This window comes from Pelobates fuscus, chromosome 8 (genome assembly GCF_036172605.1).
Source record: "Pelobates fuscus isolate aPelFus1 chromosome 8, aPelFus1.pri, whole genome shotgun sequence".
Lineage (NCBI taxonomy): Eukaryota > Metazoa > Chordata > Amphibia > Anura > Pelobatidae > Pelobates > Pelobates fuscus.
Window position 1 is genome coordinate 162895374 of NC_086324.1, and position 26581 is coordinate 162921954.

Sequence of the window (26581 nt, forward strand, 5' to 3'; positions counted from 1 at the left end):
TGCCTCCAATTACCGTTTGCAACAATGTTGCAAACGGGTAATTGGCAATCAGTGTAATGTATTCTTTGTCCTCTGGGTGGCCGCCATTCGGGAAACGAACACGTGGCGGCGGCCATCTTAAACTCCCGAATAGCGGTGTTTTGCCGTCGAGTGTCTGGAACTAAAATCGGACACTCGACTAGGCGAACACCCGCCGTTCGGTAGAAAGAACCCCACAAACAAGGGAATTCATTCAAACCCTCTCCAGGCTCTATAACACAGGCAATTCGCCTGTTTTCATTCCCTTGTCTGTGACCGACCGCAGGGCCAAGATGCATGGAACTGTTTTCGGATACTTTACCCATGCGGTCGGTCAAATCTTTGGAACCCTATATCTCCCGAACCGTTTATCCGAATGAACTAATTTTTGGATATGTTGTCCCCCTGAATAAGGGCTATCCAGTGATGCTAGATTTAAAGGTGTACCCCCTGTTTTTGGGGTACATACAGAACTTGGTTAAAAATGTGTACCGTATAATTGGGTTTACTGTTATCTGAGGGGAGGGGATGTGTGGGTTGAACCATGTATGTGATTGGTTATTTTATGCCTCCCCCTGGGTGTGGCCTGTAAGTGTACCAGTGTAATAAAAGCCAGGCTGGATGAGCCAGTCGAGAGTTCCTGCTTAACCCTCAAAATGAAGTGTCATCTCGTTCTTGGGGGGAATTGGATTGTATGCTGACTGCCAGGAGTGTAAGCGGATTGTATGCTTTTCTTGTTCAGCTGTTCCAGTTCGGAGTGTTATCTTGTATCCAGTTCGGTAGTTTGGTGTTCTGCAGTAGCTGTGCCTGTCTCTCAAAAAGGGGATTATCGCCTAAACGGATTTTCCCCCTTTTATGCTGAAACGGTCCGTTACAGTGGCTATCCCATTATTATCTCTTTCACCATGACCTATGATATGAAGGAAAAAATATGTCTGTCACCATGGAAACCAGTTCAGCCAGCAGGCGCCTTGCATTGTTGACTCCACCTATTCTCCATGTTTGTGCCACATCTAAGAACAGACACTTTTTATACTCATAGCAGGTGTCTCAGGTCCTTCCTTAACTATTTGGCTGCTTCAAATTGGCCTCATACCAAAACAGATAGAAACGAATCCCTCAGATTTGCCTTTTGTGAATTTCAGAATCTCAAATCTGGTGGAAATCTCTGAATTTTGCTGATTTGAGCTGTATTCAGACTTTAGTAAATATAAAGGAAAATGTATTCCTACTTACCGTAATTTTCTTTTTCTGGTCATAGGCCATAGCAGCACAACTCCTCCGTATCCCTAATTAGACAATAACCTAATTAAAACAAAAGATATAAGTAACCCCTCCCACCCTCAGTCTTTAGTAACCACAGCCGGTTCTCCTATTTACCACTATAACGTCTTAAAGCATAGAACTTAGCAGCGCTAACCGTACAGATATCTTATTCATAATATTATATAATGGAAACAGAAAAGTGGAAAATTGGCGCTAAAAATCAAATCAAATGTACAATGTAAAAAATCCCAGTACGTCTAAAAACACCCAAGTGTTATGTCACAAAAAACACTTACCGGTATATCAACAAATGAACACAAAGAAAAAGGTAGTTTGCGCACACAATCGTTTATAGTTGCCTCTGGTTTTATATCTTTTTATATTTTTTGTTGTTGTTTTTTTATCCTTGATAGTCAGACTTGTCTTGTTCCAGGTACTTTGATGTTTACTTCATCCATTGTACATAACTGCTGGAAAAGTCTTATTTTAAATGATGATAATAATAATAATAATGAAATTTAGTTGCTGATTTACTTATTTGATATGTCGTACTACACTTTCTGAAGAGAACTTTACCATGCTTTGGACTGTGTCAAACCTTTCTCCCAGCTATACCCTGAACTGGAAGGGAGCAAGGTGACTTCAGACATTTATATTTCACCATGAAGTTGGAAAAATGAAAGTGTCCTTCCACTGCAATCTGAGAAACCTCTGGTCATGTGGGAAATGGGTACATGAAAATAGGCATCTTGTAAATCTATAGACATCATCCAATGTATTAGGGATACTGCCTTTATGATGAATATTCAAGAATCCGGTAACTTACGAAGATCTAGAATGGATCTCCAACCACGTTTTTAAAAAAAACTGATTCTTTGTGTTCTATTTGCAAATGAAACTTCTCACTATAGCTACCTCTAATTGAAGAGAAGTCATTACATTTACAAAGTGTCTCTTTTTCCCTTTCCCTTCCTCTGGCAGAAGAATGGCCACTGATCGAGGTTGAGATGTACCACACTCTCTTCAGGTGTGAAATACCTTGGTCCTGGAAGGAAGGGAATGAGAGCCCCTGGATGGAAGGTTCTCCTCAACCTTACGTCTTGCAGTAGACAAGCTTTCCTGCACTCCATCTATCTCTTGAAACATTCATCAAAGAGGATATGATATTTACGCGCCTATCCAGCCTGCTACCCTTTGGGTCACTGCAGGAAATAGGGTGACGGCATGATCTTGCTAGCCCTAGGGTCACAGCAACTAAACCCCTGGTCACTAGAGGGGTATCTTCAGGGGGTCACCTTTGTGCAGGGTCGTATATTGACTCTTCCCAAGAAAAAGAGGAGGAATTCCCTTGAGGCAGAAGGTAACAACCTTCAAGTAAGCCAAAAATAAAAATACTCGAGTCTTAGAATGACTACGTCTGTCCTCGGGATAGGGCAGGAACAAAAAATACTGAGGGTGAGAGGGGTCGGAGGGGATACTTATACCTTTTGTTTTAATTAGGTTCCTGTCTAATTGGGGATAGCGAGGAGCTACCCATTGTTGTGTTGCCATGGATACCAGGAAATATAAATATCCACATTTTTTTAATTTATTTTTTAATTAAAACATTTATTTTAAGGGAATTGAATTGTACTGAGAAATCCCTTATCCCCAGGAATGGGCTGCTGTGTGAGAGAAAATCCCATGAATGCTGGGGTGGAAGGCATGCCACCATTACATCACCATTTAAAAGTTCAGCAATTTGCATATGTCCTAACGCTAGCCAATCAAATCCAATCGTCAGGGCAAGGGCGTGGACTAATGTGCATTAAACCCGCCCCCTCTCTCATTGTAGCCAATAGAACATGTCGGGTTGGAGGTGACTGACAGCTCTCTGCCAGCCTGTAAGCGGGCGGGATGTGAGAGGCGTCGTTTCTTTGCTCGTGCCGCGCGGTGATTGGCTGAGGAGCCGTGACGGACAGGCGCCGTGGCGAATGGGCGAGCAGCCCGCGCTGCCCCAGTTTTCCCCTGCAGTAAGGCGGACAGGGTTGGCCACACTGTTGTCAGTCGGAGAGAAACAGCCATGACGTCCACACACACCTTTCAAGGGCTGGACAGCGACAACAAGAACAGTTCCCGGTGAGTGAAGGCCTCAGGGGCTCGCTGTGAGGCGGGTTTTATTATTACTCCGGCCCGGCTGTGGCCCCCGAGGGTGAGGGAGGGACCGGCTCCTCAGACAGGAAGCTCTGAGACACAGGGCCCATCCACGCACCGTCCGCACCGGCACTCAGGAGCTCGCTCTGGGCAACACAGCCCTCTGTGGACTACATCTCCCATGAGGCCCAGGTAGCCTCTTGCCTGACTGAGCATCATGGGAGTTGTAGTTCACAGCAGCTGTAACAGGGAAGAGGCACCAGGCAGGCTCTGCTGTCACTCAGAGGGTTAATTTATGATCTCTGTAGTTAATCTATATCAGGGATAGGCAACCTGGCACTCCAGATGTTGTGGACTACATCCCCCATAATGCTCTTACACCCATAATGCTGGCAAAGCTTCATGGGAGGTGTAGTCCAAAACATCTGGAGTGCCAAAGGTTGCCTATGCCTGATCTGTATCACTGTCAGCTTTACAAAGTCCTTCTAATAGGGTTTATTATAGGAAATGTGCAGGGAGATCACACAGCTCTTGCCAGGACTGGGCTTCCCTCAACCCACATCACTTTGATCTGGTGTGTGGTGTCTGGTGAATGAAAAGTGCTGCCCTGCAGTTAGTGGAATGGATTATAGGGCATTATGGGAAATTTAGTTCCTCGCAGGCGTATCCGCAAAATGTGTGAGTTGGTTCAGTCCACCTCAAATTTTTACGCCAAAATAAATTTCCACATGAAAGAAATAACATTCTCCAAGTCGGCTGTGTTCAGTCAGTCATTTTGGCAAAAAATGTAAAATTAAATTTACTTTGAATTCTCAACAATTTACCCTTTCGGGAATTTAACTGATAACCTGATGTCTAGTGATGTCAGCTTGCTTAGGTGTGCAGGGCCAAAAAAATCTCTTGGAGTGTGTTTTCAGGACAGGAGTAGTCATACTGTAGGTACATGGTGGTATCCAGGGCTGTGGATTCAGATTTTCAGACAAGGCCTTCTCACAGAAAATTTGCTTTATATATTTTCAGAAATTTCAAAATGAACAAGGTGTACGTATAAAGACGGCGATTTACATGTAAAACTGTACTGGGAATTATTTCATGTACACCGTATTATACTGCACTGAAAACAATTCCAAAATGTAGGCGGCAACAGACAAGCTGTGACTTTATCTAAATTCTATCACAAGACTTCTTGTGACAAAGGGAGATAAACCGACACAGTAGGTTCTAGGGGCCTGGCCTATGAGCTTACACTTGTCTTATTTAGAAAATACCGTATCACCATGTTTTATCAAGTAGATGTGGTTGCATGTTTCTGCCAAGTGCCTTGTGTACAAAGCATTGTCTTGATGTGGCTTTGCACGGGAGGTAACCTGCTCTCTGTGCTTTGTTCTGCATTCTGGGCAATTGCTTATGTTTCCCCTTTTTTCTTTTTCTTCTTTTTTTTTTTTTTTAACGCTGTTGATGGTTCTTAAATACATTATATGTATTACTTCACCAAGATTAGTGCAGCATGTTAATGTGTGTATTTATTTACAATAAAACATGGCCACACCTAAAATTATAATTCATATATTTGGCTTTTAGAAGAAGATGAGATGGAGTAGAATGTGCTAATAGACCGATGAAAGAGTCTTGTTTGGACACAATAGAAAGATCCTTTTTAGATGTGCTCCATCCGGACATGCAAGTGAAAAGGAAGTATTTAATAGCTTGGAGGAGCTTGACATTAAATGTGACTAACTCATTAATGCAGAACTAATACCAGCAAGCAGACCCCTCCCTGGCTAGATGCATGAAGTGTAGGTTTATGTGAGTCTGGACATGTGCTAAATTCTCTCTTGTAGATGCATGGTATTTGCTTCTAGCCATAACTATCTTCATAAATAAAGACAGTGCTTTATATGCAGGAATAAAGCTTTCGTATTCTCATAAAATGGGCAGAGGACAGGGGTTCCAGACATAATTCTTCTTGTCTGTGGTAATTCTATTTAATTTCGAAGACTGGAACAAACCAATGACTCTCATCACAGACACAAAAGAGGATAGCAAACCAAGTTGGTGGATTTTACATTGTACAATGGTACATATTGATTCCATATGCTGGGATCACAATAATCTAGTCAGACATTGGGTAATCTATGGTTCTCCAGCCCCTATTCTATCAAAATGAATGCTGTCCTTGCATCCTTACAGCAATAAAACATTAAAAGGGGTCCGTCAACCTTGATTTAAATGAGTGCAGTGTTTATGGTTCTGCCTGTTAATGGCACCCCTTTGCAGTATTTGATATGAACATGTGGTATGTATCTTGTCTGTGCACTACACCCATTTTAACATTAAACTGTTCTGGGCAGACTAGATGGGCGGAATGGTTCTTATCTGCAGTCACATTCTATGTTAATCTGTACTGATTAACCCCATAAGGTATTGGTTTCCCATAATATTCTCACAATGGGTTTATTCACCATGTCAGTTATGGTGGGGAATTAACAACGTAGTTGAGAAACATAGGTTGACATAACTGAGCATGAAAACTATGTGGTGGTTTTCCAGGTTGCTTGTTTTGTCATAAAACCTTTCCTTTTGTCAATTCTCAAATTGTTGGTTTAGTGAATTATATCCTAAAGGGACACTATGAGCACCATAACTACTAGCCCTGTTGTTGTTGTAGCCTATCCTTACCTCCCAAGGTTGGACAGATAGTATCTCTTCAGATGACATGTGATATATCAAGGTTATAAGCCGCGCTGTGCCACGTTATGATAAAAGTGTGGCTTGTTTATAAGACAAAGTAGTTTTGATAAGTTGTCTCATAAAGGCTTCTTATTGTATTTGCATTGTAAAAAAGTTCCAATTGGAGCTTTTTGTAAAGTCTGTTTCTTCAATCTCTGAAAGCCTGGTTTCTTCTCCAACAAATGAACCAACTAATGCACGTAACATCTATTACTATGTCCATGTAACACAAGACCGGTCCTTCCTCCACTTTGAGGACACTTGTAACATCTTGCTAGAAAGAATATAATGGATACAAGTAGTCCTGCATGATTGTGCTGGAAGCAGTCATCTGAGACTGACCGTTACCATTGTAGGTGTTCTGTAACTTGACACATTCTATATATCATCTTGGCAAGTTTGTATGGACAGTTAGAGTTACCATCTTTCAAACAAGAGCAGTAGAGTGTTTCATTATTAACAATGGTTTTTATACAGTACAGGGGGGTCTATAATCCCTCTTTGCTACAAATTCCAAATCCAACCAGTTTTGCCTTCTTTAAATTGGTCTTATTTAAACCACTTTAAGCCCTTAAGGACCAAACTTCTGGAATAAAAGGGAATCATGACCTGTCACACATGTCATGTATCCCCTTAAGGAGTTAAAGAGGTTTTTTTTCCACAACTGATGAGCCAACGAAAAGATTTTGGTTGTGATTTTATTTAAAATGTGCTAGTTTAACTTTTTTAAATGCCATTCCAGGCGACCATTTAAATGTAAATTAATTGAACCCTTGCAGCACATGCTTCTGGGCAGAGTTGCAGAAGGAATGCTGGATTGCGCATGGACTCATGGCAATTCTGTATAGCTTACTGATCATGCCGAAGCATCATGGATTGGTGAACTTTTGGAAACTGGAATTACATTTACAGAGGTGCGGAAACAAGAGATTGTCACTTCCAGAGAAATCTTATAAAAATGTCTTGAAGCACACGCTGGCAAACTTTGAGAGACAAAACTCCTCCATTACCCTCAGTATGACAATAAAAACATTGCCATGACATGTGTGGACTTCAGTATTTATTTCATAATGTCTGGAGAAGTGACTGCTCCTCTTTTAATATAAAATATACATAATTTCCTAGAAACTAAGCCACCCCACCCTCTCCCCCGTGTATTAATATCACTGAAATATTCCTTAGTAACATGTTACATTTATGAACTATTGACATCCATGAGATGAATATCCCATAGTCACTATAGTATTTTCCCAATGTTAAAATTGCTGGAGGCCTACCTTAGATTTCAGATTTATACCATGCTCACCCTTCTGGCATATAAAGTTATTTTATTTACATATATTTGAAATTAGTAGAGTGAATTTATTTTTCTGTAACATGGCTGGTTTTGCTAACCTAATGATTTAGAAAATGTCCTTGTGTATTCAAGACTAGGAGAACAATAACTCAAATTTTTTTTTTTTTTTGTCCTTGTCTTTTGACTAATCGCCTCTTTGTGTGTAAAGTAATTTAACACTTCACAAGGCTTGGACATCTCAGCAGGAGGCCCTGGGTGTGCTCAGTCAGTCTGTGCTGACACAATGTAGGCACAACCCTAAAGGGTGGCATTATTGGAGCGTGGTAGTTTTTTATTAATAAAGTGTCAAAATGGAATTTGTACATAAACTCAATTAGCTGAGACCTGCAGTTCTTATTTTAATATTTTTAAAAATAGGATTATGTTGGGATTTTTTTTTTTTTTTTTTTAATGTTGCGTGAATATTTTTCTTCTGCTATAAGGGGTATATTCACTAAATATAGGCTTACAATAGCTAAGCTGTGACTAGTATTAAGTTTTCCATGTTATTATTGAATACATATCGCAGGCTTGTAAATAAACACATTGCTTTGCTTATTTATATAAAGGAAATTACAAATTTACTTTATTTTTAATTTTAGAAGAATACATTAAGATTTCCTATGTTTTCAAGCACATCCTGGAGTAGATGACCGTTGTGTATTTAGCAACGTACAACAAATAAGGATAGCTGATTTAGGCTGGAGATGTTGTACTCTTGGGGTCCCTAGGTCCTGACCTAATACAAGATAGTTAATTTTACTGGAAAACCTTGTAAATAGCATTGCATGAACAAAATCCATTTAGTATATGAGGCAACCTTGTTTTTTTTTTTTTTTTTTTAAATGTTAAAGTCTTTGTGATTAGATGCTTTCAATTTAGCCACATCTGTGGTTCTCCTGAAGCTTTATTTATTAATGGCTGTTGTGTACCCTGGTGAGGCCTAAATATTTAATTATATTAAACGTTTAAGGGCTGTAATTGGTATTCATGCTGTTACAAACCACAGTGTTTAGAAAAGGGTCTTTTAAAAAAGTATGGGGTCTATTCCCTAAATATTGAAAACTACGGGGACAACCTAGTACCACCCCAAAAAACGTTTTTCAAAAATCACTATTTAGTACATATGCCCCAATTAAAATCCCAGACTTTCTGTGGCTGTCCAATAACAGACTTCCCAATGCAGCTCAATAAGTCTTTGCAAGGCAGGTGTTCTGGGCAATTGCTGCCTCTTGAGTTTAGTTTCACTGAACAGAACATACCAGAAAGTAGAGCCGATGCTGGTATTTGGTTTTATAGTTTTGAAAAAAGAAACACAATTTCTACACAAATCTGCCATTAACTGAACATATTTATTACTTAAAGGAGCACTATAGTGCCAGGAAAACAAACTTGTTTTCCTGGTACTTTAGGGTTATTAGGTCCTCCCCCTCCCGCTGGGATGAAGGGGTTAAAACCCCTTCAGCCAATTACCTTAATCCAGCGCTGGGCTCCCTTGGCACTGGTGACCTCTTCTCCCCCTGCCGACTTCCGCTCCAAATGCGCATGCGCGGCCAGAGCCGCGCGCGTATTCAAACCGCCCAAAGGAAAACATTACTCAATGCTTTCCTATGGACGTCAGCGTGTCTCAATGCGATTTTCGCATTGAGGATCGCGGAAGCGGCTGTCAGGGAGACAGCCACTAGAGGCTAGATTAATCCTTAAAGGACCACTCTAGTGCCAGGAAAACATACTAGTTTTCCTGGCACTAGAGTGCCCTGAGGGTGCCCCCACCCTCAGGGTCCCCCTCCCGCCCGGCTCTGGAAAGGGGAAAAGGGGTAAAACGTACCTTTTTCCAGCGCTGGGCGGGGAGCTCTCCTTCTCTCCGCCCCGTCGGCTGAATGTGCACGCGAGGCAAGAGCTGCGCGCATTCAGCCGGTCGCATAGGAAAGCCTATGGACGCTTGCGTGCTCTCACTTTGATTTTCACAGTGAGAATCACGCAAGCACCTCTAGTGGCTGTCAATGAGACAGCCACTAGAGGATTTGGGGGAAGGCTTAACCAATTTATAAACATAGCAGTTTCTCTGAAACTGCTATGTTTATAAAAAATTGGGTTAACCCTAGCTGGACCTGGCACCCAGACCACTTCATTAAGCTGAAGTGGTCTGGGTGCCTAGAGTGGTCCTTTAATGTAAACATAGCAGTTTCTATGAAACTGCTATGTTTACAGCTGCAGGGTTAAAACTAGGGGGACCTGGCAGCCAGACCACTTCATTGAGCTGAAGTGGTCTGGGTGCCTTTAGTGGTCCTTTAATGGTTTGTGGGCATTTTGTTTTGTTTTTTGTAAATCTTTCTTTCATTGAGTGGTAAGTGCATAAAATATACATGCCAGTCAGATGTTTAATATTATCAAGAATATTTCTGTGTCTAGTGAACAGATTGTTCAGATTCTCTTATTGTTCAATTAAATTTTCTGGTGGTCCAGTAACTTGGTGCACGCTGCCAGGAGCTTGTATATTGAAGAGGGGGCAGATGAGACCCAGCACATGCTATCTTCTGTTTCCAGCAGCTCCTCTTTACAACTTTCGCAAGCTTGGTATGTCACGCAGAGAGTTGCCTTGGAAACCACAGCAACGCTTTATTTTTAAGCAATGCAAAAGAATCATAAGTGAGCACCATGTTTGACAAAATCTCATGCAACAAGGAAGTGACTAAGCCAGAGATTTGGTGAGGTCATTGCAGATCTTGCCCAGGGCTTTGCAGGATATACAGGAACTTCAAATATGATTTATGTTTTACTTTATCCATTACATTTGCAATTTTCTTTTATGTACCGTCTATATAGGAGTAAAATCCAAAGTGGGGTGTTCCTTTAACAAACGGTATTCACTTACAAAATCCGTAGGATTGAATGTCCCTAAGCATGCTTGGTTGGAGAGATTGCCTTGATTCTATTTCCAGTATGTGCATGACGATGTATTTAGCAGTCTCACCAGATTCCAGATGTTCTACTGCAAATGTAGTAATGTGTATTGGAACTGTAACTGTGTATCAGGAGTTTAACACAAGTGAAATCATTCATTAAAGGGACACTAAATTCACCAGAACCATTTCAACTTAATGTAGTGGTTTTGGTGCCTGTAGCCTATCCCTGCAGTCTTGGCTCAGTTAACACTACATTTTTATTGAAAATATAGTGTTTTTAGATTGCTGGCTAGTAACACCTCTAGTGGCAGTCACTCATATAGCCACTAGAGCTGCTTCCTAGCCCAGTGCTGCACAGTGTGCACCTACATTTAATGTCTCCACACTCTGCATGAAGGTGCTGAACGCTCCCCATAGAGGTGCATTGATTCAATGCATTTTTGAGGAAATGCTGATTTGGCGCATGCTCAATAGCCTCCCAATGCTTTTCTATAGGGAAAGCATTATATTGCCTGAGATCATCAAGATTAGTGATCTCCACCATGGAGGCCAGCCGCAGCAGTGGAGAAGGGGGCTGGGGACCTAAATATGTATTCAAGCACTATAGAGTTATGAATGCATATTTAATCTGCATCTTTTCATGGCCACTAATACGCTAATATTTTAGGGTCTAATCAAAACCTTTATATGAAATTCACCATCCCCTCCCAATTGTAGTAATGAAATTTCATCTGGGTTTCAAAGGGCAATGCCAGCATGCAATGTAAAAAAAAAAAATCCTTTCTGCCCTTTAATTGTAGTGTACGCTTATGTCCTTCAGCGTGTAGATTGATACAAAAAATTCATATTATCAAGGTTTTATTGTTTTTGTAACAATTAAATCTATTTTTCAGCTTGTGAAATGTATCTGCTGCCATTTCTTCAGTCTTTGTTATGCAGCTCTTCTTCTCTTACTCCGAAGATGTTGGTAATTATGGAGGGCCTTTTGTGTTTTTTGTTTTTTTTATATCCGAGGAAGCCCATATATCCAATATGTTTCCTGTTCATGGGTCACATCTGCCTTATAAATGCTTCTGTGTTTGCTTCACTCCAGAGAAAAAGTTGGACAAACACATACGAATGACGGTACAAGACTTTCTTTATTGTGAACTTTGCTTGTGCAAATAACTGTCAGAGAAGGTCAAATCTCAGGGGCCGGATTGTGATTGGCCTGGATTTTCACGTTAAATTCCACCTTTCCTCACATCATAACACTTTTGACATTTTCTAATGGTTTGTGAGCTATAATTTTAGGCACCCAAGCCATATTATGCATACATTTAAAGTTTTATTTATGCATCCCAAGCTATCTGTAACCATAATTTTCTAGTCAACTCTCTCGTGTTAAGAAACAAACTGGTGATATTAAACCATATTTTCCCATGTGCTAGTTTTATAAAGTATATTCCTATGAATAATGCACATTTAATGCAGATTTCTTTAGTTATACAGGTATGTCTTCAGGTGCGTGCTCAGTACATCTTGCTATGACATCCAATGTTATTGATTTTCAATGGTGCCATTTGACCCATTACATCCTTACTGTACATGGCTAAAGAGCACACCAACAAAGAGGGTGTGGTTAAATTGGTTGTCCATCAAACCAGGCCCGTGGTGAATTGTCATGGACTGTATAAATTGGCTCTTGATTTGATAATCCAAGTCACCTAGGGGCACTGAGCTTTATCAAAAATTATTTTCCATATCGAATTCCACACCCGGTTCATGTTTATGGCTTGTAGAATGCCAGTATCTTGTTTCATTAATCAATTTGGCTATTAGCCCTGCTGAGGTCAAATGTCGTCCCCCCCCCCCCCCCAATATATTGGCAAAAACAAAACTGGCCACCCACCAATCAAATACTGTGCATTTATATAGGACATATTTAATATAAAAAAAATAGCGTTTTGTTTTGCGGTAGAACAGCGGAGTAGAACAGCGGAGTGCTATACTGTGAGCCAAGCCCACTATTGCAAATTGCTGTTTGGCCATATATGACCCACCTATCTGAATGTAGGTGAAGTATTATTAGTGCACTTGCTGTGAACTTGCCAACGATGTAGAGTAGAATTGTGCTCCTATCAATGAGTTATTGCACAAATCCTCAGTGTTTGGCATCCAGGTACTATGTGCATCCGTCCGCTTCCTACAGGTGTCCAGGTACAAATACACAGCATGACAAATAGAGTGCATTTTCTTTTTAGAAAGTCACGTGGTCAGACCAGACGTATTTATCCAATTGCTCGCTGGATATATGCCTTTTGTACCTGGTATAAGTGTGTGTGTGTGTGTGTGTGTGTATATATATATATATATATATATATATATATATATATATATATATATATATATATATAAATTACTGATTTTGTTTTTAGTTACACTCTTTGCATAAACTTGCAAGCGATGGTATTTCTGTGCATTTTGGTTCAAGGCTAAAGGAAAAAGAAAACTGACCCAAAATTACATCTGTATTCTCGCTGGCTAAGTGGAACTAATCAGCCAATCGGAATACAACTGGGATTCATATCTTATTTAGTGACCAGAAAAATCCACAGATGTGGATAAACAAATGACTGCTCCTCCTCTGCTTGCTGTAAATTGCAAGCTCCAGGGACTAGAGTGGTAAAGATGTGCATGATGTGGAAATTTTGTTTTAGGGTGGGGGTTAAGGCACTTGGTTACACATGCCTCTGGAATGTATGGTCTTATTGTCCTGTAATTATGGGGGACTCCCTCCCCCACTTAGAGTAATTTTCATTACACTATTTCTGTAGTGTAATGTTGTCTTCCACTGAGTCTTCATCTGTTTATAAAGCGTTTCCTTTTGTTAAGAATTCTCTATAATCCTGTTAAACAGTACTTATTCTTGTTTTGTTTCTTGTGCAGCTAGTTCTCTCTAGGTTCTCGACACTTTTGTATCTAAAACTTTTATAACCGTAAGGAATTGGGAGGAACCTTGAATTTCAGCATTACTGTTGAATGGTGCTCTGAAGCCCAGCCGCTAGAGGCTTATGGCTGTAGGCCTATCTTCGACTTGTCCTGTAACAGGGACACGCTTATCTCTTTTTCCAGTCAGCAAGTAAAAATAAACACTTTTGTAACACTGGGTTTTAAAACATGAATTCCATAGAGATAAACGTGTCCCAAGTTGCAGATGTCATATTTAAAACCATGTATTCTGTAATTGCAGCAGACTTGGTGTCTTGTCTGCTGCTGAGAAATCTAGTCACCTGGGTGCGAAAAGTCCCATAAGAGAGATGGCATACAGCAATAACTGGCATTGTTAACCTATTCATGGCCTTAATAGTGGCAGACCATTACCTAGCATACTGTAGCTACGCCACGCTTAAAAGAAGAATGGTATGAACCTTTTTAAGATGCTGATTAAGACCTTGTGACTGAGTCATTGGTAAAATATTTATGTACCACACAGTGCAATGTCAAAATCTCATCACATTTGTTCCTTTAAACTGGTGCTATTGTGATATGTTCTGCTAATCAGTAGTTTTAAGTAGACCTGTCACTCACAAAAGGTGTGAATGAAACGTTCACTAAATTCATCTGTCTGTGTCGAGATGTCAAAATTACTATCACACCTGTACCTTTATAGGAGACACTTCTTGTATAGAAAAAAACAAAATAGAAAGCACTACCTGTGCTTGCTTTTAGTAATATTGGTGATAATTTTAAGTTATAAAAAATAATTGCTAATACAATTATTTGTTAGTGCCACTGTCTGTAGTTGCACAATGCTAGACTAGAGTGCTTTTTTTTTTTTTTTAATTCTTTATTTTTCTTTTCAATGCCGCAACGGCAAAATAGAAAGATATGAACACATTAGATGAACATTGATGGCATAAGAGTATCGGCACATTTTTACATTTTATGTTAGAAGCAAGCTATTCTAAAAGATAAAACAGGCTAGTAACATGTTAGTTTTTAAACATACTGAGTACAGACTAGTTTTGCTTGTCTAGTGTGTGGGTCACGGTAGGGTCATCCTGCTTGTTACGCTAAACATGCTATGGTTCCAACATATATAGTATTTACTAGAGACGTCTAAACATTGCTTAACTGGCTGAAAATATTATCGCGTTGTCTACAAGCATAGCATTAAACCAGTGGCATAATGTACTTTGCTGGGCTAGCAATATGTACAGGCTTATTTAGTTACTTTACTGGGCCAACTACTTGCATTATGTGTTATTGCAGGCTATGGGCAGCTCAGTTAGTCACCGCCAGCAAGTTAGGTACTATAATGCCTGTCCGATAGGAACGTGTCAAGATTGCAGCTTGAGTATGGTCCCGGATTTTAACAGTCTGTTCAGCCGATGCCCTGCAGGGGCCAAGCAGGTTGAGACCCTTTGATTCCGGTCAGGTTTGGCTTTGCTTTCTGGGTAAGTCCCTTGGGCAGTGCCCTGTTAGGCATTGGTGCAGCATGCCTCTGTTCACGGTAGGTGCCGTTGGGAGCAAGGCTGAGATCGGAGCAGGCGGCTCGTTGGGAACAGGGTAAGTCCACCCTCCTGCCCCAGGCCAATAGCGAAGCTGCCATCTTGAGTCCACAGCCCCGGCTTGCACGAGGGGCCGGGTCTCTCTCTCCTTTTGAGAGTGGTGGGGGTACCTGGTGGTCGGCCACTGGGTACGGCGGCGAGCCCTCCTCCAGCGTGTGCGATGTCTTGGGGTTGCGCCCCAGTTGGCCTTCGGCACCGGTAGGCCACTAGTGGGAAGAACAAGCTTTTGTAAGGTCGCTGGGCCCGAGGGGGTCCTCCGGCTCTCACCTCTCCAGGCTGCCCTCCGAGGTTGCGCCAGTTTGATTGCGCTACTAGGCTGCTGGGCTTCCCTGCGCTGTGGTGATGCCTGTGGGTATGTTTTGCTTAGTAGTAGCTGCCAAAATGCTTGAAAGTGGCTGTCTATTTGGGTGAGGATGTTGCTGGAGCCCTGTGGATCGCAGGGTTGAGTTGCATGCTTCCGCCATTCTAGAGGCCCCCACCCCCGTATTGCTTGAGGAGGCTGCAGGCTTATTAAGGGGATGCGGGTGCGGGTTTCTCCAGCTGGCGGAGACCGGGATGTCCCCCATTGGTCCATGGGGGTGGGGGGGAGGGGGTGGGAGAGCGTGGTCCCAGCTTACTGTTGGGTGTGTGTGTGTGTGTGTGTGTGTGTCTGTCGGGAAAGCTTCCGCCTTTCTCCTCTGCCTCCCTTGGTAGGCCTCAGTCTTCTTATGCGGGGCACGGTTGTCCCGGACATCGGGTTTCGTGTCTCTGGGTTCAGGTCTGCCTCTCCAGTCGGGTGAGCGCATTTTTTCTCGCTTTATCAGTCTTTTTGTGCTGGTTGTTAAGGAGCTGTTGCAGAGCACGTCTGCTCTGCTTGCTTGTCAGGCTCCGCCCCCGGGGGGTGGGTTATTTTTAATTGGCTTTGAAGGTAGGCTTGCAAAGACTTGACTGCCTTGATGTTGGCTGACTCTTCCTGTATAAAAGCCATATAATGGGTATATTCGCCACAATGTTGTTTTTTTTTTTTTTTTTTTTTTTGGCCAGTCAGACTTACTCTGCCTTGCCATGTTCCATGTGGGATATCTCCCATCCCCAATGGAATTAGCTGAACTGCTTCAGCTGACAGCTATCCAATATAGCAGCTTGCTTTTAATATCGAATGGTACTTTTAGATCATGACCTAACTGCCAACACATCATTCTGCAGTCACATTGAAAACACATGTTCTCTGCAGCAAACCCTTAATGCCTTTGCTTCCTATGTAAACTCTAAACATTCCTGAAATAAAACATGCAGATTAATTCAGAAATTAAGTTAAAATTAGAACTTGTTTAAGAGCTTTCAAAAATAGGGTTAAATGATATTTATATACATATGCTAAGTTTACTTGAAAACCTGGGATTTTTGTGCAGGGTGTTTTATTTATTTATTTTTTGTTTAATGTGCCATCTTGTCTGAATAAAAATTCTAATCTGGAAGTCACTGGATGGAAGATCTAGATTTTTGGGCATCAAAATAATCCTATTTTTAAGTACTGACCAGACTGCAAATCGCATGTATCCTGGAAAGATTTCCCTACGTCAAAAGGTCGGTAACACTAATAACCTTGTTCTTCCTCCCCTTTACTAGGGTATTGAAGCCACCCGGAGGAGGATCAAGTTGCATTTTTGGAAGCCCTGATGATGCCCCCGCTCCAACAAGGTCACACAAAATGTCTTCCAACATCTTTGGGTCACAAGCAGAGCCTGAAAATGTACCAAAAAGGTCCAACCCTCCAGGTTAGTTAAACAGCTGTATAATGGAAAATTAACTCGTACTTGCCATTAACCCCTTAAGGACCAAACTTCTGGAATAAAAGGGAATCATGACGTGTCAGGCACGTCATGTGTCCTTAAGGGGTTAATTTTATTTTTCGGTAATTGGCTACTGCAGCACTAACAGAGGTGGCTCCTCCCACCACTCACAATCGACTAAAATAAGCAATTAAACATTTTTTTTTTGTCAATCTTTATTTTATTGAGGCATATATGGAGGGTACAGAAGAGAAAAAGGGAAATGCAAGGGTATTCCGCACAAGATAAGGGTTATTACAGCTGTAACAATGCTATTTACATTTCCGAAATAAAACGTGCCTCATTTTTTATTTTTATAGGTCTTTTAACATAAGCATATATCAAGCAGGTTATGTTAAGATGTGATCTAAAACAATGGTTACGTGAATCATGTTAAATAGGCTAAACATCGCTAACGGTACAGTCGTGCCATTTAAATTTAGGATTAGGTTACATGCTGGGAGCTAGAACTGAATAGGTTAATTCAAAGTAAAAGGTACGAGTTTAAACTATAGGTACAGATGCTTAAGGGAAACAGGCTTAATCTAGTAGTGAGGTTCATGCTTTAGAGATACATTTTAGTACAAGCTTAAGTTGTTGGGCATGTTCCTTTAACACATTAGTTATTTATATGGTAGCTTGGTCTAACCAGTGTGTGTCTGCACAAGGACTATAGGTAAGCATCATTGCATGGTATTACAACTGGTATAAGTATAGGGTTGCAAAGTCAAGTTAAATCAGTAGTCAAGTCATGCAGGTAACAGCACCAATAGTTAGATCGTTTAGGCATTAACATTGACATTGCGTTGAGACTAGAAACAGGCTTGGTGATAGGAAATGCTGTGTCTGCTGGTGTGGCATACATTGGTTTTCGATATAGTAAAACAAAAGAGCACTAGAAGTGCAGGCTGGGGTGTTTTAATGTGGTTACTGGCGGTGTGTGAAGCGGAAGTCGGGAAGTTATTGCGGGTACCACTGTATATTATTGCTTAGGGGTTGGGGTGTTACATGCCATGTAGGTCTGGGTTGTTACCTGCTCTGATTAGTCGCCTGAGTGGGCCTCCTCTTTTGAGGCAGCTGGGCAGGCGGTCAAGCCAAGCAGGCACTCAACTTTGTCCGTTCTGTTTGTCAGGGTACTCGTTATTAATGTGAGTCAGTAGCAAAACATAAGTAAAACAATATAACATATTAGGGAACAAAAGAGGAAAAAAAAAAAAAAATTGGGAAAAGCGCACGAGAGACAGTGTCAACGGACAGTTTGGATTACTCTCTCTGCGTTTGAATGTTCTCAGCCGTAGGGTGGCGGGCTATGTTGTTGCCCGGTAAAAGGGGAGTTCGGGGAAACGTCCCGGTAGGCCCTGTTGACGTGGCACAAAGATCGGTGCTCCTGCTGCATTCTTCCCCAGGCTGCTTGTGCTGCTGACCGGTAGAATTGTGGCAGTCATTGCCCGCTGTGGTGGTCTCAGGTTCTCCAGTGTCCTTGTGGCCTCCTGCAGGTTCCGCACCACCAGAGGGCCGCTTGCGCCTTCTATATGTAGGGCGCGGCCTGGGCCCCAACGGTACCTGGTTTTTTGTTGCAACAAGAAGGTCGTGAGCTGCGAGAGATCTTCTCCAGTTCAGTGTGCCACTTGACAGGTCCGCATAAAAGGACAGTCATGTCCTCAAACAAGTAAGTTGTTAGGCCTTTGGTGGCGTCAAGAACGGCCCTCTTGTCCCTCATGTTTTGAAAACGGAGGATTATGTCCCCTGTGGCTGCTGGAGGTGCAGTAGTTGGCCGCGGCAAGCGGAAGATGCCGTCTAATATTATGGATTTGGCCACCTTCGGGGTCAGGAGAGCGGTTAGCAACCGTCTGATATAGTGTGGAAGTTCAGCCTCCGGTACAGAGTCAGCGACCCCCCTGAGCTTCAGATTAGTTTGGCGGCGTTTGTCTTCTTGAGTAGCCAGTTGCTGTTCATGCAGTGAGGTTAGTTGTTTTAGGTCGTGGACTGCCGCTTTTAGCTCCTCTATCTGGCGTGCGTGTCCGGTAGAGGTGCATTCTACCGTCCCGAGCCGTGCTGAGAGGCCTTTCAGGTCATCCCTTATCGTGGCCACTTCTGCAGAGATTTTGCTATGGTGGGCGGCCATGAGCTCTTTGATTGCCTCCATGGTCACCGGTGTGGTAGCTGGTGCGGGCACCCGCGGCCTGTCTGGTGGTGGTGGGGCTCTTGCCGGTGTGTAGCCCCCGTCCCCCTCATCGGACGAGCCGTCTGTAAAGTCGGAGCATCCCCCATGCAGAGACGCAATTGTTGCTCCGGCTGTCTCCTGGGCCTGCTTCCACATGTCCCCGATGTTCATGCCCAGACGGGGCTTGTCGGGTTTTTGTTTTTTCATTTTCCTGCCCATGTGGATCAGGTAAGTAGTGGGGCACTTTGGAGAGCGTTTGGGTCGCAGGTGGGTCCTGTGTGTCTGTTTAACACGCTTGGAGTCAGGAGCTCCGCGGCCATGCGACTGTCTCCGTCCGTTGCTAGACCGGAAGCCAGCAATTAAACATTTAAGTAGATACTAGACGTTTTAACCATGTGACCCTCAGTTCATTATAAAGCCACCCACATAAGAAAATATCATCAGTACAAGTTAATTTTACGTTTTCCTGGCCATGGCCACGGTAGCACCTAACAGGGCAATGCCCAAGCATAAAAATAAGGTTGGGGGGAGATAAAAATATAACACATAAGTACTAATAGAAACGTATAAATATATTAAACAGAAATAAACAAAACTGAGGCCTGAAGGGCCGCTTTGCCAAAGGAGGCTTCCTCTGCCAACCTCACATCCATTTGATAATGCTTAATGTAGGTATTAGCTGAGGACCATGCAGAAAAAAATCTCTTCTTTTAGTCTGATAAGAAATAAATATTGGTTGTGCTAACAAATGTATAGATTGACGCTTTTGCTCTACATCTATATGATATTAGCATAGTGTTCTACTTCCCATACATGCACAAAATACTGTGAGAAACTGCATAGTTTTCCTCAACATCTTGTGAAATTTCACCTGTCTATACTTCTATTTATTTTCCCATTATCAGGTGGAAAACCTAGCGGCATCTTTGCTGGTCCTGCACCAGCGCCAGTCTCTCAACGAGCGCACCCTCAATCAGGTGGGAAAAGCAACGTTATGTTTGGAGAAGGACCCATCCCAACAAGCCCCAAAGCACATCCCAACAAACCAAAGGTACCAGATCATGATTTGTAGACATCTTAAACAATTTATACTTAAGGCTCAGACTGTCAAATCATAACCTACTAACCAGGTCTAAAAAGGTACCTGACTACATAAATGCTAGTAAATGGTTTCTGATCTAAATTTTGTGCTCAAAGTGTGGAAAGTCCATGTGTATGGAATGTGATGAATTGGCCCCGATGGGTAGAAATTTACCCCCAGTGAGTCTGACATGGACAATCATGGCTTGCAGTAGTGAATAATTTATGGTCTCATTAGGTGTAAAGTATTTTCTATTTCAGGGCTTGACAAATTTGCTTGGAATCTAGGAGCCGGCAAATAAAGTTAGGAGCCAGGCTTTTCAATGTAAAACATGCAATTCTTAAAGGGACGCTATAGTCACCAGAACCACTATAGCTTAATGTATAGTATACAGCTTAATGTAGTTGTACTTGTTTATAACATGTCCCTGCACACTTTTCAATGTAAACCCTGCCTTTTTAGGGGAAATGCAGTATTTACGTTGTTGCTTAGTAACACTTCTAGTGACATTCTAGTGACATTCGGCCTCTAGAGTGCATCCCGGGTAAGTGCTGTACAGTGCGCAGCACCTACATTTAGCGAGGCGCTGAACGTTCCCCATAGAAATGCATTGATTCAATTCATCTCTGAGGAGATGCTGATTGGCGCAGGGTGGCGTTTTGCCACACATGCGCAATAGCCTTTCCTGTTGGGAAGCATTGGATTGGCTGAGATCATAAAGATTGATAATCAGTCATGGAGGCAGGGCCAGGTGCTGCGAGACCAGCACAGCGTGGGGGAAAAAGGTGAGCAAAAAACCCTTTCCTTTGCGATTGTAGTGGTACTGGTCACCTACAGACAGACATTATTGTGACCACCCAGCCTCCCTACCTTTTGGGAGCGTTTGAGTGGTTCAGCTTTCCCTGTGGTCCAGTGGGGCTTAAGTCATTAACCTGCTCTGCTCCATAAAACGCTGTTTACTGATGCCGGGGCCGGAATGATGTCATATTCCGGCTCCCGACATCACTAGGGGGCGCGCAAGGGAGGTTACAGCTTTGGCTCAATCTTCCAGGAGCCTCAGTCTGTGCGCACGCCCACCCACCCTCTCTCTCAGCTGGCTGACTGCACGGCAATGCTCTCACTCAGCAGGCTGACAGACTGCATGTCCATGCTTTTCCTGAGCTGGCCGGCCGACAGCAAGTAAACCCATGCTCTTTATGAGCCGGCCGCCTGCACTCATAGGCAGCCGACCATCTCGGGGGCTAAATGGGCCAGCAAATTCCAGGCACCAGGACAAAAATCCTTGTAGCCATGGTGCCTGGGATTTGTCGAGCCCTGTTCTATTTTACTAGTGTGGCTGAAGATGGGGCTACTGTACTGGGTAGAGTCCCAGTTTCAAAGTGCTCCAAAATGGCCTTAAGATTGACAAACAAGGAGTGGTGCCTAAACACTATTTAACGCTAACACCCCATAACACCTTCTTCAGCTTATTGAAGTTGTTAGTCTGGACACCGTCTTAGCTTTCAAGGTTAAACCAGTTAGCAGAGGTTGTCTAGTGGCTGTGATGTAAAGTGTCCTTTTAAGGCTTCTTGTTTGATGCCTTTTAAAATAAAAATCAGAATTTTTTTTTTTTTAGCAGTTTGGATGCCTGGAATCACTACTGTGCAGTCTTAAAAATATTATTAAATCAACCAAAACTAGCATTTTCACTGAACAGAATGACAACATCCCTTGTTCTTCAATGTTAAAGGTGCAGTGTAAATAATAGAAAATACAATTACTACATTTAAGAAATTACATTGATATTTGAAAATATAATCTCTTAAGTTGCTTTTTGTGTTTTTTTTTAATTTTTTTTTTCCTTTCAGGACAATATTACTTTAAAAGAACCGGAAGTTAAAGCACAAAGTACCCCAGGTGTGTTGCTCAGATTTTAATTTTCTTACATTCACCTTAAGTAAATGGTTAAAAAAACCAATCCATGGTCCTCCACTCGTGTAATGTAGATGGAGGGAAGAGAGTAACTACAGTTGGAGCTCTTTGTCTACATGTTAGGATTCCAGGGGGTGTAGAAGACTATGGGAATTTTATTCATCAGCAGTTGATTTGCTGGTTTATTACCTTTGCTACGTATTGTAATTTCCTCTGCTGTATAGCCCTTTTTATTGTATTTTCAGCCTATTCACCCACCATCTATAATATTTTATTTTTTTGTGCAATTATAAGTGCTGTGACCATTTCAATACAGTGCTTCATGGTGCATGGTTGTTGCAGGAGCTGGCCATGGGTTTTGTGTCAAACAGTTGAGTGGTATAACACAGAGGGTCTCCTAGATGATGATGGTGGTCGGGCCACTTGCTCTCAAAGTTACAAGTATATATCTCTTTGGGGAGCTTTGAGTGATTGAGTTTTGTGTTTACAACATTGGCATCTTTACGATTCTCAATATGCTCACACCCTGATCACGCTTTGCCAAGAGGAGGAATAAAAACTGATCTCAAATAGGAATCTGCTCATTGTTTTTGTAGAATCCCAGCTGCTGTTGCTGAAGTGGTGGTGGGTTTGGTGCAACCTTGGCAAAGATTCGTTCTGGGAGTAGACTTTAGTTTCATTCCCACTATTTAATGGTTATTCACCTGGCTGACCCTGCATAGTCTTTGCACATCGGGTACATAGGTCTGGTGGGTCTGTTTTTGTGGCTTCTTTGGTTTGTGGTTAGTTTTGATCTATCAGAGCATTATTCCCGTAGTGGCAAGGCATGTCCCCTTATTAACTCTTCAGTCTGTCTTTGCAGTGAAAGCCGTTCCTAAAGCTGCTCCATCAATTGAAGAAAAACCACCAACCCCAAAGGAGGTGCGACCTGCTGAGCCAGACCCAGCAATGGCTGCATATGAGCCCCACCTTGGTCCAAGGCCACGGTCTCACAACAGAGTCCTGAATCCACCAGGAGGCAAATCTAGCGTCACCTTCTACTAATGGCTGTAGTTACGAGGGTGATACCATATTATTTCACTGTATGCAAACAAAGCAGAAATGAATTTGAGATGGGGGGTGGGGGTTGGTTATGAATGCTTGGTCATAAAGTTCTCTTGATCTTCTGAAACATTTACAAGGGCTCCCAATTCGTGTTTTAAAGTCACACACAGGTTCAGGTACAACTAAAATCTGAGCAGCCAGTGCCAAATTACTTAATTCACCACAGTTTGAATTGGAATTCACTACCTTGTCCTGTTCATGATAACCAATCCGAAGCAATAGAACATGTGAAGGACTATATTCATTTAGAGACTATTTTTAAATTGCTATTTAAATGTATCCTGATTGGCAGGCCTTTCCCCATGTCTATAAAAACAGAATAACTCGGGAAGGGTTCATCTTCGGAATTGTAAGGGAAAACTATATTAAATTGCATGTTTGGTTCAAAGTCTATGTTCCTACTTTAGATTTCACTTGGTCAACCCCTTAAGGATCAATGATATGCTGTGTCATCAATGTGCTTCATTACGACCCTGTGCCAGTATGAAACCGGCTTGGTACACCCCCTGCTGTCACTATTGGAGTATGGCATCTGATTTTAATATGGAATCCTTTAAGACTACATGGTTACAATAGACTTCTGTCACTGGTCCTTAAGGAATTAGGCATTTGCACGCCAGAATGTTTTGAGCCAGAGGGGTAGAAAACCACATTTGCCTTCAAACCATACGACAAGATGCTGCCTTTGTTTTGAGTGTTTAATCCTTAATCCTGCTAGACACTGGTACTAGTCTTCTGTACTCTGCATGGTACAATCATCCGCTTGATTTCCAAAAGGCTGTTGTGTGCTTTCAATTTGTTGTTGGATCTATGCTAGTGCAGGCTGTTCTCTGGTGTCTTGTCTGACACTCTTCTTTAAAGTTTGATCTAATTCTGTTACCTTGTTTCACTTTATTCGGTTGTTTGTATCAGGCACTAGAACCCCCGCCCTATCCAGTCATCTTCCAACTTTTTAGCCTGTGTTGCCTTACACCCTAGTGGCATCTCTTATAGTTTTTTTTTTGTTTAACACTTACCTTCTCTAGTGTCTCCATGTGGTGGGAGACATCAGGCAAATGTTTAGAACAATCATCCTGTATATAAATACTTTGAGCGTTGCTAATAGATCCCTTTCCTTGTAGCTTGTGGTTTATATGGATGTTCTCTGTACTGTGCTCTTTGAATACATTAACCATATGAATAGCAGTAAGTCGGCAGTTTCCCCTTCGAGCGTTAGTCCCAAACAAAAGGAATTGGAAATTGCAGACAGTGGTAAATTTCGTAATGTTACTCTTTTTTAGCTTATGTTGCCTCTTCATTCCTAAAATGATCCAAAGACACCATTTTCTGTTATAAAGGAATAGTGTGGTGTTCACATCTATACAGAGACCCCAGCTTGTTGAGCTAAATTTTAGATTTGTTTTCAAGTTGGAAATGGTTCCAAAAAAGTGTTCCAAAAACATTTAATTTCCCAGATGTATTGCAGTAGGACTGGCATTAGGTTGAGCAAGGTGCTATAAATCATTTAAACAGTGCAGAAAAGTCAAATATGACGTTGTAGAGCAGAAAGTACTGGTTTTAGTTATAGCATCTGCTGATTCTGATTTTGGGTATATCCCCCTGTAAGCGAAAAATGGATTGCATCACTTGCGTATATGGGAGTTAACCCCCACCTCTCTCAATGCTCATTTTAAATCCTTCACAATGTATTGCTAATCTGTACATCCTTCAAAATTGAATATTAATAAGACATTGGAGGAGCAAGTCTGCTTCAGATATAAAATGTACCCTTTCATTGTGCTAGCAAATTGTAGTCCCTCGTGAGGGTTTGTATTCTTCTTGTGGTAGATTAGTACATGCTCTTGTTCAGTATGCAGAGGTTTTAGATTTAAAATGAGTACCGGAGGGTGTGCTAAGCTATTTCTCAGTGTATAGAGATTACAGCCAGGATAGCTAGATTAGGACTCCGCTGGGCTAGTATTGAAGAGCTGCCATCACACAGCCCTGCTTTAGAGCTCAGACGCTCCTAGGCTAGTGTGTCTAGGTACCAACTCATCAGGCTGTTCTTTCTCAGAACCAGAAGTGGCCTTGTTTAATTTCTCACCCAATGCAGCTAGCCTTTTCTACACTACGTAGATAATCCCTAGTGATGCCAAATAAAGCCCTTGCATATATGTTCTGTGTTTCAATGAGCAGGACTTCTGTTATTGTTTTTGCGACTGCAGTACAGATCATGTAACAGGTTCATGCCGAATATTACCAAATCATGTACCCTATAAAACAAAGATGGCTCAATGATTTTATAATAAATCAAATCAGCCAATCATGCCAGACTCCTCTTAGAATGTATATATTGTTTGAGCAGTGAATTCTGTTCCTTATACAAAGTATAGGTGCATGACCTTATCATATCGCTGGACTATGTGCTGGACCTGGTCATGTTAACCAAACAGAAGCCAGTGCTGCCATTTTCTGTTCAATTTTGAGGCCTTAAACTAATCCTCTTTACATGTACAATGCTCTTTGTGGGTTTGTTTGTTCTTTTTCTATACTGAATGTACAGGTTGTGGGCTCTTGTTATGTAGCGGCTGGCATCATCCTCCTATTACATTTCTCAAACTGATGCCATTTATACTGTTACCATAATGCGCCTCAATAAACTATGTATTTTGTTAATGAACTGGTGTCTGTTTATTTACTAGCAGTAGGATTGTGTTTTACTTAGACATTCTAATCACAATAACCACTTCATCTATTGAAACAGTCCCATTCCACTTGTCAGTGTTTATCCAGGTTAATACTGAAAGAGGCACCCTGCTGCGCAAGCGAATTGTTCTGGCGATAGGCTGAGAGCGTCAGCTAAACACCCTAAGGTTAATACTTCTGCCCATTCCTGGTCTGGCTGAGGCAGGGACACATTCCACCTTACAGATTATCGGGTTATTTACTAAAGTGAGAATTTCAAATCTAAGGCCAAAAAAGCCAAACTGGAAAAATTCAGGTATGCTTCTAGTTCGACTATTTTGGCCTAAAATGTGAAATTTACTTTGAATTCTCACTTTAGTGAATAATGCTGTATGTAAATAACTTTCCATACACTGCATAGTAAGGATCGACTGATATTTTTCCAGAGCCGATACTGATACCAATTATCTGTCATCTTTTGGGTTGATTGCCGATAACTGGTGACTATGTTCTGTACATTTAAGTTTTTTTGAAAAAGTAATGCAATTTCCACACAAGTCTGGCATAAACTGAACATGTTGACAGCAATCACACAGCTATCACTCTGTCAGACAGCCCAGTACATTACAGTAGATTCACTGTCTCCCCTCCCCCTGCCTTCAGATGAGCTCCATAATAGTCTTACAGAAAGGGGTAATGTGAGGTCACGACGTGGTGCGTCATTGGCTGGCGGCTACAGTTTCCGGAGAGTTAAGTAAGTTATTGGTAATATCTGTAAATTACAAGGCTGATACAGATTATTGGTATAATGCTGCAGATCTGGTCTAATAATCGACGGAACTGATAATCTGTCTTTCCTAGCCATATCCAAGGCAACACAAGTACCTCCTGCTTACCCCTAATT

General features: G+C 41.9%; 1 protein-coding gene across 1 annotated transcript; it reads left to right on the forward strand.

The window, feature by feature from the left end:
• The first annotated feature begins 3247 nt into the window (after positions 1-3247).
• Positions 3248-25672, forward strand: JPT2 (Jupiter microtubule associated homolog 2). The gene is made up of 5 exons (XM_063430606.1): positions 3248-3402; positions 16551-16699; positions 19823-19968; positions 21846-21894; positions 22772-25672. The coding sequence occupies exons 1-5, from the start codon at positions 3347-3349 to the stop codon at positions 22951-22953; spliced, it is 582 nt and encodes a 193-aa protein (XP_063286676.1). The 5' UTR covers positions 3248-3346; the 3' UTR covers positions 22954-25672.
• Positions 25673-26581: the final 909 nt, after the last annotated feature.